General features: G+C 42.4%; 4 protein-coding genes across 4 annotated transcripts; 3 read left to right on the top strand and 1 right to left on the bottom strand.

Moving 5' to 3' along the window:
• The first annotated feature begins 237 nt into the window (after positions 1-237).
• Positions 238-1548, top strand: RpL14 (ribosomal protein L14). Its single transcript, XM_064685244.1, has 4 exons — positions 238-259; positions 559-660; positions 890-1084; positions 1282-1548. The coding sequence occupies exons 1-4, from the start codon at positions 257-259 to the stop codon at positions 1462-1464; spliced, it is 483 nt and encodes a 160-aa protein (XP_064541314.1). The 5' UTR covers positions 238-256; the 3' UTR covers positions 1465-1548.
• Positions 1549-1591: 43 nt separating this feature from the next.
• On the bottom strand, positions 1592-3358 carry LOC135430534 (LETM1 domain-containing protein 1). The gene is made up of 4 exons (XM_064685240.1): positions 3101-3358; positions 2427-3035; positions 2083-2371; positions 1592-2022 (listed from the first exon to the last, which is right to left on the bottom strand). Exons 1-4 carry the CDS (start codon positions 3202-3204, stop codon positions 1684-1686), a joined length of 1341 nt encoding a protein of 446 aa, XP_064541310.1. The 5' UTR covers positions 3205-3358; the 3' UTR covers positions 1592-1683.
• Positions 3359-3722: 364 nt separating this feature from the next.
• LOC135430536 (uncharacterized) lies at positions 3723-11216 on the top strand. The gene is made up of 6 exons (XM_064685242.1): positions 3723-3879; positions 6283-6714; positions 8281-8442; positions 8827-9031; positions 9093-9288; positions 10005-11216. Exons 2-6 carry the CDS (start codon positions 6523-6525, stop codon positions 10195-10197), a joined length of 948 nt encoding a protein of 315 aa, XP_064541312.1. The 5' UTR covers positions 3723-3879; positions 6283-6522; the 3' UTR covers positions 10198-11216.
• Positions 11217-11912: 696 nt separating this feature from the next.
• On the top strand, positions 11913-13969 carry LOC135430563 (cytosol aminopeptidase-like). Its single transcript, XM_064685270.1, has 3 exons — positions 11913-13062; positions 13117-13581; positions 13637-13969. The coding sequence occupies exons 1-3, from the start codon at positions 12028-12030 to the stop codon at positions 13775-13777; spliced, it is 1641 nt and encodes a 546-aa protein (XP_064541340.1). The 5' UTR covers positions 11913-12027; the 3' UTR covers positions 13778-13969.
• Positions 13970-14174: the final 205 nt, after the last annotated feature.

Here is a 14174-nt window from a genome sequence, read left to right as displayed (position 1 = left end):
TTCTTCTTTTTTAACGAGGAAAATTGAAATTATAGATTTTAATAAGTCCAGCTTTCTAATATTGTTTTCCATAAACTTATTTTGGCAATTTGAAAATCAAACTAGTCTGTTAAGCATAGCAGAACTGTAAATGAAACTTTTAACAGTGCTGTAAAATGAAGTCAAATTGCAACCCTGTTTAGTGCACACTTTTCGCCATGTTGACGCAGAGCTGTCAAAAGTTTTGCGTTCCTTCTCTTTCTTTCCGGTTAGCGTCATGGTAAGATCCCACCAAATATTTTCCTCATTTGGGTGAAAAATGTGAAAATTAAAAGGTTTAAAGTGCGCATGCTGAATTAAGCAATGCAAATGATTTTCTTGGAAGCCGTGTTTAGTTGCCGCTAACAAAAACAATCAAAATAATTGTGTTTGTGTCTGAACAGAATGCCTTAAAAATATTTCACGTGGTGACCACAAGTTCAGTTAGCAGGCGGCCAACGCGCTGTCCATGTGTACATACAAAACGAAAAGTTAAATTGTTATTTATGTATATAAGGTCTTAATTTCGTGTACTTGCAGCCTTTCGAGAGATTCGTACAAACTGGTCGCATCGCCAAGGCCTCGGCGGGACCCCTGAAGGGTCGCCTGGTGACCATTGTCGACGTCATTGACCAAAACAGAGTAAGTGGCTCCACCTATAGAGGAGTAGCAGCAACAAGCATGTGTTCGCACCAAGCAGCAGATGCACATGATGATAATTTGTCTTCTTGATAGGAAGTGCCAACTGACACATAAATGAAGCTATCTTTTTTAACTGAAAGAGCACTGCCTGCCCATAAGCGTTAAACACTGGTTGTTGCTGTTCACCAAATATAGTGAAATAGAACTAATCTATATTCACATATTGCAGGTTTTGGTTGATGGTCCGCTGACTGGTGTTCCGCGTCAGGAATACAGATTGAACAATCTGCATCTGACCAAATACCGCATCAAATTCCCATACACTGCGCCCACACGCATTGTGCGCAAGGCCTGGGTTGACAGTGACCTGAAGGCACAGTGGAAGGTCAGCCCCTGGTCCGTCAAGGCACAGAACATCTGCAAGGTGAGCATATATCGAAGAAACACTTCTTGTTTGAAGTGCTGCACATGATGATAATTGAAAGTTCTTGATAGGAATTGCCGGCTGATACATACATGAAGCTAGCTTATATTTTAACTGAAATCCCAGCCTAAACTCTGAACTTTACAAATTGTTTATGTTTCTAGTTACTAAACATAATTATATTTATATTCTTACAGCGCTCGCAATTGAACGACTTTGATCGCTTCAAGCTGCGCTATGCCAAGCGCCAGCGCAACAAGCTGCTGACCATTGCCTTCAACACACTGAAGAAGCGCACCAAGTCCGATGGCACACCACGCATCCTCAAGAAGGATCGTCGCGAGCGTCTGCGCGCTGAGAAAGCCAAGGCCAAGAAGTAAACAACACATTAAAAGAAAGTAACTGCTTGATGAACATCCAACAAAAAGGAGCAAATAAAAGAAGTGTTATTTTTAGGAAAAACACACGCATCCCCATTTTTTTACTCTTCAGCAGAAGAATTTCTAGTTACAGTTTTTAACAGTTTTATTTGCTTTTAAAAAACAAAACGCTTTTTTAGTTTGCAATTTTTGCAAACGTTAGCAACTAGCACCATTCCCTCAGGAGTCTTTCTTGCAGTAAATGGTCTTCCAATTGTTGGGATGATTATAGCCCAGAAGAATAGGTAGATGTAGAAACAGTGTGATATGCTCTCCTTGTATTAACGTGGAGACCTTCACCCAGTTGCGTAGCCACTCGATCATCTGCTCGGCGTTCAGATTGTCCGGATTGAGGCCGCGCAGATAGCATGAGTAGCGCAACGCCGACAAGCTTAAATTATGGACGCCACCTTCGCGTGTAATGGCCAAATCCATGTAGTGCACCAGGAATGCGTGCTCGTGCAAGCGATGCCTTTTAAACAGGCTATTGGGCAGTCCATGCATCTTGACTAGACATTTCTACGAGGAAGATTTGCGTTTAAACAAAAATTACAAGCTGGGGAAGCATATGCCACATACAACGTGTTTTCGCGACATGCCCAGCAGTGAGTAAGGTCCCTCGGCGAATATGTCCTTGACTGCGATTAGAGCCTCTGGCGAGGGATGTGTACCGCTGCCCAGTTGACCTAGAATGCACTCGAACTCTGCATGCTTATGATGTCCCGCGACAGACTTCAGTTTGGCCTGCAGGCAGCGCAGCACAGATTTGTTACACTGCAGTCTGCGTTTCATGAAGTAGCTCGGGAACTCGATGCGCTGCTGTGGCGTCCAGAAGTGCGCCGTGAGAAATGTGCGTGGATAATAAAAGCTGAACAGGATTAAGCACAATTATTTGTCCAACTGGGAAAAACTCATCGACTTACACCAGCGGAAAGAAAGCGTAGCCTACCATGGGCAGTGAGCAGCCAATCAATGCCGGCGCCACCTTCATCATGTCGCGGGGCATTTGCATGTACAGCTCGAGTTCTTGGCGATTCAATGCCCGGATGCCTTGTGGCGAATCGTTGGCAATGCGCGCCACCTTAAGGAAACGCTTCATGTCCGCGAAAAAGTCTTTGACGCCATCGAAGAATGCTCGATAGAGCTGCATAGCCTTTGGAAAGTTCTTCTCCAGCACTTTGTCATAGTTTTTGACATAGTTAAAGTAGCGCGCGAAGATGTAATCCTGCATATCGTCCCGCATCTGCTCGCGCTTCGATTTTTGTGGCTCCCGATCCTTGTCCTTATTTCTATCCGAGTCGTCGCCGGGCGTAGATTCAGTGCGCGTTGATGTGTCAGATGTTGTTCCAGTCTTTGGCTGCGACCCTTTGGCATTTTTTTCATCCCAGCCCGCCTCGTAAATGACCTTGCCAACGCTGGTTATCTCAGCGGCTACATTACGCTTGATTTGTGGCGGAGTCGTGTCCATTGGCTTTGGAGCCGACATTTTGGGTTGTTCTTGTGTGCTGTAATTCGATTTCTGTCCGCTATCGCTGTTGGTAAATGAGTTTTTAATGCCGGCCGATAATTGACGTCGTCGTGACGCCGCCGCACTTACCTGCCCGGGAGCCGCGATGTGCTGCACAGTCGCACCAATCGACGGCGCTCCTGTGGCCACCTGCTCCAATGGCCCCTGCATGCCACACGCAATGCCAACGCCATTATGCGACAATTCCAACCTTATACACCCACAAGCGAGCGTAATTACGCAACGACTGCAACTCCGATGCAGGAGCCAGCCTAAATTGTTTCGCTTAATTATTTTAATCTTTAACTTTTCTTCTTCTTTAGATGAGAGGCCGCTGCCAACTTCACGCGGCACGAAACCGAAATAGATACATGTTGCTTCAAAAAAAATGTTGAGATACATGTTTCTGTGATGCCAATAAGTTGTGCAAGCGTTGCCACTGGGTCTAAACTTTGTTGCTTACTCTGCTGCATATTCTTAGGCATTTTTAAACAAATTAAATATCTGCTGCCATAAAAGAGAGTTCATTTGTCTGCCAGCATTCAAGTTTTTGGTTGCGCGCGCAAATTTAAAATTAGCGAGCATGTCGTCACATGCTGCTTTGCAAAGGCTCAGAGAACATAAGGAGAGGAGCTGCGCATGGCGCTACCTCGGCATTTGTTTCCGCATGCCTTTTTTGCTACATTTTTCTTCAGTTTACCCGTAGAAGTGATAGGCATTAGTCGTTTGCACGCATTCAATGCTATTACTCTGCTCCATGTGCCAGAAACAATCTAAACAAAGTCGCGCAAAAAATGTTTTTAATCAAAACTATTAAATCGTAAAGAATTGAACTCGCGTTGGCTCCACTCAGTTCGGCTAATTTGCAGGTATAAAACGGAAACGGAAATTGTGCCTCAGATGTTGATAGGCATTAAAAACGATTTGACGCGCGAGTCCTACGCACGTGTGCGTGTGCTTGTGTGCAAGTGTATGTGTAAAGACCTTCAGCAAGAAATATGTAAGAAAGCTAAGCGCGTGTTCAACTTACTTTCACTTGTGCAAATGCCGAGCTAAGAGCAAACAAATTGAACAGCCGTAGCATCCTTTACTGTGCTCTGCTCCACTGCGTAGGCGCTTTTCGCGTGAAGCTTTTCCCACTATCCAATTTATTTAGCTGTTGCGGCAAATGCGGCTACTATCCAGTGTTAAGGGCACCATAGTTAGCCAACTCTGGGCAGGTGTCAGTTACATTATTTACACTAGCACACATATAGCTTATTTATGTTATGTATACGACGCATAGGCCAGAACTTCAGCCAATTGCTTGTTTGTTTGCCTTGCAATTGAAGCTAACTCAAAGGTAAACTTGACATCGCTTTTCTAAGCGACCCTTACACAAATTGAAACAGCCAAAGGCTATAAATATCACAAGCGACGCGGCGCGTGTCGGCTTTTTATATTCTGAACCCATTAAAAATGAGTAAGAAGGGTATAAGTGGCTGTAGCAGGCAGAAAGAAGTATCTCCGACCTCATATATACTCTTGGTTATGAACGAAAGCTGAGTCGAGCTGTGAATTCAATTATTTTGGAAATAACAAAATTCGGAATATATATAAAGCTATATAAAGAGTTAACCAATTGTTTCTTCAATGTTCTCCTTCATTTTCATCTATTTTGAGACATGGCTTTTTAAACATAGCTTGGTTCAGGGTATCTACCAGTCGGGCACTGCCAACTAGAGCACTCTTGTCTTCTTTGATGTTGTCTCAACGTATTTAGTTTTGCAAATTGTATTGCTTTAAGTGTGTGCCAGCAGAGCTATCCTTAAAATGTTCAGTCAACTTTAAGTACAAGACAAGCTTTTCAATTTATATACAAAATGAAAGGCTCGTAAAGTATTTGATATTGAGAGCTCTATAGAATGTTTTTCACTTCCCTTTTTGACCAACATAGCAGCGAGGTGACAACGACACGAATGCTAAGTATGCCAATGCAAAGTTCAGCGTTGCAGAAGTTGGAAAAACTATTTGAAAAAGGACATGGCCCGAGCTATGCAAGCACCATGTCAATGTCTTGCGGCAACGAATTACTCAAACACGTAGCTGGCTGCACAAAAACCAACAACAACAACAACAAACAAATGCCTGTTTACAGCGTGTCTGTGTGTGTGTGTGTGTGTGTGTGTGTGTGTGTGTGTGTGTTTTGACTCTGTATTTAACACAGTAGCTGCATCTGGGTTTAAGGTGTTCGCCTCTAATGCCGCGGGTCTCGTTTTAATTAATGCGAATGTTTTCCTGCATTCAGAGCGTACGCAAGCGTACAGCATACGACTCGTGGCACTGGCCAAAGGCTGCAACCATGATGTCTAATTAGGATGTATGGGAAAATACATGTAATTATCTAGTTGAGAGTTGTGTAGTTAGCAAATATACTTGCTAAAACTTTCAGCTTGAAAATCGTCTGACTCTGTCAAAACTGAACTGATTGTGGGCAGTCCTCTAGATTGAAGCAGCATTTGCAGTTGTATAATATTCAATATGCTAGTTTGTCATGAGTTGTGTACTCATCGAATAAGACATGGCTGAACCTATAATATAAATGCATAAATTCGTAATCAGTCTCTACAGTCGATTCGATGGGCTTTCAGTTTCCTTCTATCTATCCTACAATCGGCCGTATAAGATGCCCATAACATATTGGAATAACACTTTACTTTACACTTAACACTTGCCATTGGAACGATTAAGTACTTGTATGACAAATGTTTCTATATATTCTTAGATCTTGAGCTAACCAGGACTTATGAGTTTTACACATGAACAGAATTCTATCAATATCGAATATATATTAGAAAACCTCCATCGTGTCGGTGATGCTTTTAGAAAATTATTAGTTAGGTTAAAATTATTAATTAGGGTTTTAGAATTTGATATATTAAATAATCGCGTTTTTGTCGCCCATAAATAAAAAGTAAATATCATATAGTTCCTCAAAAAACTTTTCCTGTTTATGAAGACATCTCAACCAAACTGCAGCTATTCTCCATAAATATGACAAGCTACCTTATATTCCCCCAAGTATACCTGACACTGCACACCATTTTGTGTGTCCCTGGGTGTAGGATCGTTCGAGCAGATGCTAAGTAGTTGTGCCTGCCCCTAAACTGTTCTAGAAGATTGTATATACTATATGGGGCGGCAGTTGTAATGCTTCACACGCGATTCGTTATGTACCGGAAAAATCAAGTATTAAATCAATAAATTGCATTCTTTTCTTTTGCACTTTTCAGAGGCGCCAAAAAAAAAATATATATATATATATTACTTATATATTTACAATCTGCCGGTGTTGACGTCTTGGCAAACAGCCCAATCACCTAAGCGGGGAAATGTAAACAACAACAGGATGAACAGCCGCAGGAGAAGAGATTGATGTGCAAGCTGAAGCAACTTCAAAGAGTAATAACATAAAAAAAAAGAAGAAGCCCCATCGATTTGGAAAAATACATCGTTAGGCAAACAATTAAACGATGGCCATCAACGTTTGGGGCCTAAATCATTTTGCCATTAGCGCGATCGTGATTGCCAGCATGCAGTTATTGTTCTTCCTATTGAACGCACTGCTGCACATGGACAAACTGTCGGACTTTGCCGGCGGCGTTAATTTCATTATCATCGCATTGCTCACCTTTTTTCTGGGCCAACTGGATCGCCCCTCCAAGGTATGTGGCTGGCTGGGCGGGTGGATGGGTGTCGGGTGGTAAATGGGTTTTAAATTGGGCTGTAAATTAAACGGTGCGAAAGCCCATTGAATTACACCTGGGCGCGGGATTTGTCGGTTTCAGCTACTGACATTGAAAAGTGAAATTTACACAACACACACACACAAACGCACACACACACACATGCATAAACAGCATGGAGTGCGAGTGCATGGGAAGCATCTGCAGTTGCGGCATGCTCGCTGGCAAATAACAAAAGGTTGCGCCCATTTGGCCCACAATTTGTTGTTGTTGTTGTTATTGTTTTGTGCCTCACTTGGTTGACCTTGTCTGGGGCAGGCGTCGGCCATGGCCCTTCGGCCAGTTGTTTGTCATTCTGTCTGCTAAATTGTTTGCGACTCTGGCCGTTAATGCGGCTAACTAAGTTACATATGTAGCAACATGTTATATTGTAAAACAAGACAAGATTATTTCTATTTTATGCGTATCACTCTGCATACGCTTCCGTTTAACCCCATTCGAATGCTGCACATAAATATGAATATTCATTTAAGCCTCGCTCCGTCCTTGCAGCATCATCCTATACTATGTAGACTGTTCACACTTACTAAGATTGAGCTCACGTTTGAGAAAAAGCCCTGCACTTTTTATAAAATCCACTCTGATTTATTCTATATGCCAACTGCCAATTGTGCCATAATAAATAAATGAAGTGCGTTGATACCTCTGGGAGTGGCGCTCATTTATCACGGAGTAAAAGCTGTGCCGCCAACTACCTAGGTCAATAGTGCAGCTTTTTCAATGGATGACCATCACCGAAGCGGTTTAGTGCAAAAATAAAAATATGAAATAATAAAAAAATTCTTGGCGCAAGCTAACCAACAAAAACAGAAGGAAAAAAAAATGGAAAATTGCATTCGGTGAACCGAGGATTAAAAATTTTATTGCAAATAGTATTTGCTAAAATAAAATCAAGAAAAAATGCTTTAGCACCCAAATCAATTTAGTGGGAAAACAAATTGGAAACAATTTCGCAGTAAATTCAACGGGGATTTCCTTTACCGTAAATGCCTCTTTGCGCGTAACGCCCTTCCGTGCGATTTATTTGATTTAAAGTAACAATAATTTCCAGCTATAATCATTTCTTATTTAAGTATAAAGGATTCGGGTTCTCTTAGCGCCGTTCTATGCGATTTTCATTGATGTATCAATTTAGAATTTAGAGAATTCCTGATGGCCCGCTTTACCGAAAATGCCTCTTTAACTTTTAAACGCGTAGTGCCTTTCTATGCGATTCTCATGATTTAAAGTAACAAAATAGTATATCATTTTCCATTCATTATTATGTATAAAGTACTCGCGTTCTCTTATGCTCTTAAATATAACTTTTCTATGCGATTTTCATAATACCAAATGAGAGATATTATTGGCTGTTTAGTGAAGTGTTTGTGGGCAGATAATATTATACCGGTTAATGGCTGGTCAAGCACTCTCCACTAGAGATTCGTTATAAGAGTTAACAAGTTTACATAGCTATTATTAGCCATTTTCCATCTATTTCTACAGGCCTACGAGAGTCGTCAGCTGATGGTAACTGCGTTCGTATGCCTTTGGGGCGCAAGGCTCTCTGCCTATTTGCTCTATCGTATCATAAAATTGGGTAGGGACAAGCAGTTCGAGGATACGCGTCGCAACGTCATACGCTATGCAGTTTTCTGGACATTTCAGGTGAGTCAACACCCAAAGGAAATGAATATCTGAGCAGCACGCGTGACAGCCATGGAACGTAATCAATGAATCTGCCAGCGCATGACATTTCCCCAGGTATTTTTCGAATATTACAATAGCTTGTCACCGTGCCTGGCCATGTATGTAAATGCCAATGTTGCCGCCGGGTTGTTTCCGGCTAAACGTTTGTGGATACGAGCTACACAAAAACTACCGTGTGGGTAGTATGGGTGGTGAGGGGAATGTGGGGAGAGTGTGAGAATGTGACTGACTATCCTTCCACGTTTGTGGCGTGTCGCAACGATTTGATTGCCGGCACTTGTTAGCAAGCACTTCAAATCTGTCCACTTTTCATTTGAATGCAATCAATATGTGCTCTTGCAGGCTATTTGGGTGTATATCGTTTCGCTGCCTGTCATTATTATCAACTCGCGTCACACCCAGCCGCAGGCGAACAAGGGCATGTCAACGTTGGACTCCACTGGCACGGGCATGTTTATTGTCGGTTTGTTGGCCGAGACATATGCGGATCTGCAGAAGTTCTCCTTCCGTCAGGATCCTGCGAATCAGGGCAAATTTTGTAATGATGGTAAGTGCAAATAAAAAAATTATGTGCTATATACCTTTGACAGAAGCCATAAACATTTAAGGGCTCTGGGGCCTCTCCCGGCATCCCAACTATTTTGGCGAGGTTATCGTTTGGTGGGGCATCTTTGTCATATCGTTAAACGTGATCAGCGGCCACGAGTGGGTCGCTATAGCATCGCCCATCTTTACCACACTGATAATACTATTTCTATCTGGCATACCGCTCCGCGAGCGTAGCGCTGATGAAAAGTACAAAAAGTAAGTTGTGACCATAAATGATTTTGTTACCCTTGTAGAGGATATAATAATTTTGTCTAAAAGTAAGAGACATCTGTAGTATCAACAGCCGAGTTTGATATAGCCCTGTCCGTCTGTAATTCTATCTGTTTACGAACTCGTCTCTTAGTCTCAAAGCGAACGCCTAACATTTTCAATAGATCTGTAGATCGGAGCCGTCCGGATAGAACAACTATATCGTATAGCTGCCATGGGAATTGGTGGAAAAGCAAGTTCATGTATGGAAAACATATTTTGTTTAACAAGATATCTGGACCAAGCTCGGGATTTATAAGTTTCGCTATGCTGCGCAAAATCTTATCATCACTGAACCAATTTATCATATAGCATATGTCTTTATCATATAGCCATAGAAACGATCTTCAAAACCTTTGATATCTTTAACAAAATTTTAATTTACGAATTTTAGCCAAGCTGTATGCATATTGCAATTATATTACTATATCATATAGCTCTCCAGAAAGATCTAGTAAAGAATAAGTTTTGTATAGAAACTTTTTCGATTTTCAATATATATTAACCAATTTTCGCAACTACAAGCTTCACAGCAAACCATATTGAGAAATTGCACGTCTAAGTCATACTTCGAGGGTATTAAATCTTCGGCGTGCCGCAGATAGCCCTTCTTTTTATTATATATACTAAGTACCGGATAACATAAAAATTCCCGTTAATAGCCAAGTGGATTATCGCAAGTACAAGGCGACGACCTCACCGTTGATACCTGTGCCGCCGGCCATTTACGAGGAGGTGCCACGCGCTCTCAAGTTTATACTGTGCTGCGAGTTTCCCATATATGATACACTGCGGCTGCACAACGATACCAGTCCCTATTCTCTGTCCATAGCGCGCTCGCACTCGCACATATAGCAGTCAGTGGCCCACTCCGGCAGCCAAAACGCTGGGGTGGGTCAACACACGCACTCGTCGCTTCAATCGCAGCAACTGCACCGGGGTCACTGCTATGGAGCCGACGGCGGCCTGGCTGAGAGCCATCATAACTGTGGCGGCAGCTGCCGGAATGTGCACGTCAAGTCAAATCCCTATCAATGCGAGGCGGGCTATGGCAACTATGGTGGGCGTCACGTGGACGATGAGGATACGGACGATGGCAGCATATATGTGGCGGGTCACACGGGCATCAAGGCCAAGACGCACTACTTTCATGCCGTGCCGCATACGCTGGACTTGGATGAGCCGAACAGCAAGCAGCCTACAAAATGCAGCTACCTGGCCGAGGAGGAGCTGGCCTCCGACTATGACGAGGATATTCCGCCCATCGACCTGAGCAAGGTCAATAGCGTTGAGAGTTTCAAGAATCGTGTGCAGACCGAAACCGAGCATTCCCTCAATGCCGAAGGAATGCCCGTGACCGTGACTACAATATTGTGATTGACATTTAAGACATTTGTTGTGGCTCAAAACCGTGGGTATAAACGCTTTAAATAGTTCTAAATGTGCTTAAGTGTGTTGAATACACACACACAAACACACACACATATACATATATATATATATAATATATATACCCATTATCGATATGCTTAAGTTAGATCTTTTCAGGGATCTTTTCCAGAAAACTTTCCAAAAAAACCAGTGCCAAAAACTAGTGCATAACTACTTAAAACATGAGTGCGCTGCATCTCATAAATAAAAAACATATATATTTTGCTCAAAATTTGAAAACAAAAAGGCGCCTCTTCTAAATGTCTTTAGAATGTTGCACTCTTTCAAACTTAATTAGCCACTTTGTTGATTGGTGAGAGTTCTATTCTTAAAAAAAATATATATAGTATATATAAAAAAGAAACCATTAATTACTTTATCTCAGCAATTTTCTAATCAATCGTATGAAGAACAAGCCCCACCAAAAAACAAAAAATAAATAAGTTGTAAATGAGAAAGCAAGTCGAGCGATAAAAAACGGAAACATATCCCAAGCAAACCTACATTAAATATTGTTTTTTTTTTTCTTACATATACAATACGAACTCTAAAGTACAAGAAAATTGTTAAATAATAATATGGGAAGCTGATTCATAAGCTGTATAATTTTATATGTGTACGATATAAAAAAAAGCTTGAATACATAAAATGTATATAATAAATGTATACGCAAATTTCTGTGTTTAATCTGTTTCATAATTAAATCTTAAAAACTTAATGCAGTATTATTAAATAAATAAAACATTGTACCTAATTATCTATTTAAAGAGCCATACAAATTAAAAAGCAAATGCTTAAAAAATAAAAATCAAAAAGCTTTAATATCTATGGAATTATACATTTTTTAATCAATTTAAAAGGTTTTTCTAGAAAGCTCTTGCGTAAAGTAAATGTACATATATATAGAGGTATATAAACGTGGAAACACTTTGTGTGCATTTGAAAAACGAAAAAAAGAAAATCGGTTAAGTAGGCCCTGAAAAACAGATCCAAGTAGGCCATGGAAATTCGACCGGCCCCTGGCTTCCATATCCCAAATCCAAAACCAAAAGTAAGTCAGTTCCTGTAAATGTATTGTAAAGTACATATCGGTAAAAAAAAAAATTTGTAGTTTATTTTAAAATTCAATGTTTTTTCTTTATTTGTGAAAAAAAAAAAATATATAATTTGTTTGAAAATATATAGTGCTAAAATTTTAAGTGAATCTCCTGTTCGAATAATTAAATCCAAGCCCGCGAACTTCCTTTGTAGAACATGTTCGGTCTAACTCGTCGCGCCATCTTCCGTGTCAGTAAACAGAAGCAGCTATGCCGCCAGTTCGCCTCCCAGGCCATCAACCAGATGCTGATGCTGCAGCAGATGGACATCTGTGCTGATCAGCCATCTCGCGGTCTGATCGTCGGCGTCTATGCCGATGAAGAGGACAAGAACGATGCTGGCATCCTGACCTCATCTGGCTGGCGGTACAACGTCCAGAAGACCAACGGCCGTCTAATTGAGGTGCTCCGTATGTCTGGACCCATGCCAAAGCGCGGTGAGGCTCGTCTCTTGTTTGCGGTTGAGCCGGAGCGCATTCCCTACTATTCCGTCGTGGCTGTTGTTGGCCTGGGCAAAGAATGTCTGGGATACAATCCCTACGAGGTGCTCGATGAGCAAAAGGAAGCCATTCGCCGATCAGTGGCCAAAGCTTGCCAGGTTCTGGCTGAACTAGATACAGATCGTATTGAAGTGGAGAACTGCGGACATGCCGAGTCTGCTGCCGAAGGTGCAGCCTTGGGCATTTGGGCCTACCAAGAAATGCGCGACCCCAAATCTCGCATTTCCATTCCCTCGATCGATTTGTACGCTGTAAAGGACGAGGTCTGCGATATTGAAGGTTGGCGTATCGGATTACAGAAAGCTGCTGCACAGAATCTAACCCGGCAGTTGCAAGAGATGCCCTCCAACTTGCTGACCCCCACAGCATTTGCCCAGAACGTCGTCGAAGTTCTGTGTAAATCGGGTGTCAATGTGGAAGTCAAAGTAGAAGGCTGGGCCGAGAGCCAGTCGATGCATGCTTTCTTGGCGGTGGGCAAGGCTTCCTGTGAGCCACCGATCTTCCTAGAGCTGAGCTACTACGGAACCTGTGCCGAGGAGCGTCCCATTGTTCTGGTCGGTCAGGGAATCACCTTCGATGCTGGCGGCCTATGCCTGAAGAAGCGTGGAGAGCTCTACCACATGCGTGGTGACATGACCGGAGCTGCTGTGGTTGTGGCAACCTGTCGTGCCGTGGCAGGACTGCGTTTGCCGGTAAATTCCCACTAACTTTAAATTAAAATCAACTTCTAAGCAATTAATCTTTAGGTCAACATTCGCGGTCTCATACCACTCTGTGAAAACGTCATTGGATGCAACTCATTCCGTCCCGGCGACATGGTCAAATCGATGAATGGCAAGACAATCGAGGTCCAGTGTACTGACCATGAGGATGTTCTGGTTCTGGCTGATGCCTTGCTGTACGGTCAGAACTTCTGCCCCAAGTGCATCATTGATATTGGCACCTGCTCGGGCTATATGCGTCAGGCTTTGGACGAAGCCGCCTGCGGCGTCTTCACCAACTCTGAAATCCTCTGGCAGCAGATCAAGCACGCCAGCATGCACACCGGAGATCGAGTCTGGCGCTTCCCATTGTGGAACTACTACAGCAAGGCTGTCCGCGCCGGACAGCGCAGCGATGTCCAGAACTACGGCATTGGACGTGGAGGCCGTCCCTGCAAGGCAGCTGCCTTCCTGCGTGAATTCGTGCCATGCGGCCAATGGATGCATATTGTAAGTAGACTTTTAAGCTGTAACTAGAATTGTTGCTCAATTGCCCGTCTTTCAGGATGCCACCAATGTGATGGTAACAAACGGCTTGGACTTCGAGTACTTGCGACGTGGCATGGCCGGCCGTCCTACCAGAACCCTGATAGAATTCATTGCTCAAACCATTTGCAAGGATACTGCACCGAAGATGGGAAAATAGATTTGTGTGTCGAACAACGTAGCTGAGCGTTATCCAGAAAAATGCAGGCGCGAAATGCAAGGAAGTGTCGTTTAACCCGATATGTATAAATTTCTGGTGAAAAAGTATATTGTGACGGAAGCTACAGTATTATGTTATAATGTACATTTATATATATATATTATATATAATTAAAAATGTCACTGGAATTAACCAAGATTTTTCTCTGCAAGAATTTATAGTTTAGTTCACAAATCAAACCTTAGCTTAACTCAAGCTTGATTTAACATTTGGGCTTGTGGGCTCAATTCAAAAGCAAAATGCGGGCTAAATTAAATCTTAACCCACTAAATATGGTTGTAGGTTTAAGTAGTTTAATAGTTGGCCCCGACATTATTTTTGCTTTGTGGCTGGCTCG

The sequence above is a fragment of the Drosophila montana genome, unplaced genomic scaffold (assembly GCF_035044405.1).
Source record: "Drosophila montana isolate Dmon_TW-CO22-7 unplaced genomic scaffold, ASM3504440v1 contig_3029_1, whole genome shotgun sequence".
Lineage (NCBI taxonomy): Eukaryota > Metazoa > Arthropoda > Insecta > Diptera > Drosophilidae > Drosophila > Drosophila montana.
This window is presented reverse-complemented; position numbering and strand designations above follow the sequence as displayed.

What these genes read in the sequence shown, in the direction of transcription:
- RpL14 (XM_064685244.1), top strand. An exon ending in ACGTCATTGACCAAAACAGA is followed by an intron (nt 661 to 889) that starts GTAAGTGGCTCC and finishes CACATATTGCAG; the next exon opens with GTTTTGGTTGATGGTCCGCT. An exon ending in AGGCACAGAACATCTGCAAG is followed by an intron (nt 1,085 to 1,281) that starts GTGAGCATATAT and finishes ATATTCTTACAG; the next exon opens with CGCTCGCAATTGAACGACTT.
- LOC135430534 (XM_064685240.1), bottom strand. Translation starts at nt 3,204, where the DNA reads ATGGCGTTGGCATTGCGTGTGGCATGCAGGGGCCATTGGAGCAGGTGG. An exon ending in ACATCGCGGCTCCCGGGCAG is followed by an intron (nt 3,036 to 3,100) that starts GTAAGTGCGGCG and finishes ATTTACCAACAG; the next exon opens with CGATAGCGGACAGAAATCGA. An exon ending in TACGCTTTCTTTCCGCTGGT is followed by an intron (nt 2,372 to 2,426) that starts GTAAGTCGATGA and finishes AATCCTGTTCAG; the next exon opens with CTTTTATTATCCACGCACAT.
- LOC135430536 (XM_064685242.1), top strand. Translation starts at nt 6,523, where the DNA reads ATGGCCATCAACGTTTGGGGCCTAAATCATTTTGCCATTAGCGCGATC. An exon ending in AACTGGATCGCCCCTCCAAG is followed by an intron (nt 6,715 to 8,280) that starts GTATGTGGCTGG and finishes CTATTTCTACAG; the next exon opens with GCCTACGAGAGTCGTCAGCT. An exon ending in CAGTTTTCTGGACATTTCAG is followed by an intron (nt 8,443 to 8,826) that starts GTGAGTCAACAC and finishes GTGCTCTTGCAG; the next exon opens with GCTATTTGGGTGTATATCGT.
- LOC135430563 (XM_064685270.1), top strand. Translation starts at nt 12,028, where the DNA reads ATGTTCGGTCTAACTCGTCGCGCCATCTTCCGTGTCAGTAAACAGAAG. An exon ending in TGGCAGGACTGCGTTTGCCG is followed by an intron (nt 13,063 to 13,116) that starts GTAAATTCCCAC and finishes ATTAATCTTTAG; the next exon opens with GTCAACATTCGCGGTCTCAT. An exon ending in GCGGCCAATGGATGCATATT is followed by an intron (nt 13,582 to 13,636) that starts GTAAGTAGACTT and finishes CCCGTCTTTCAG; the next exon opens with GATGCCACCAATGTGATGGT.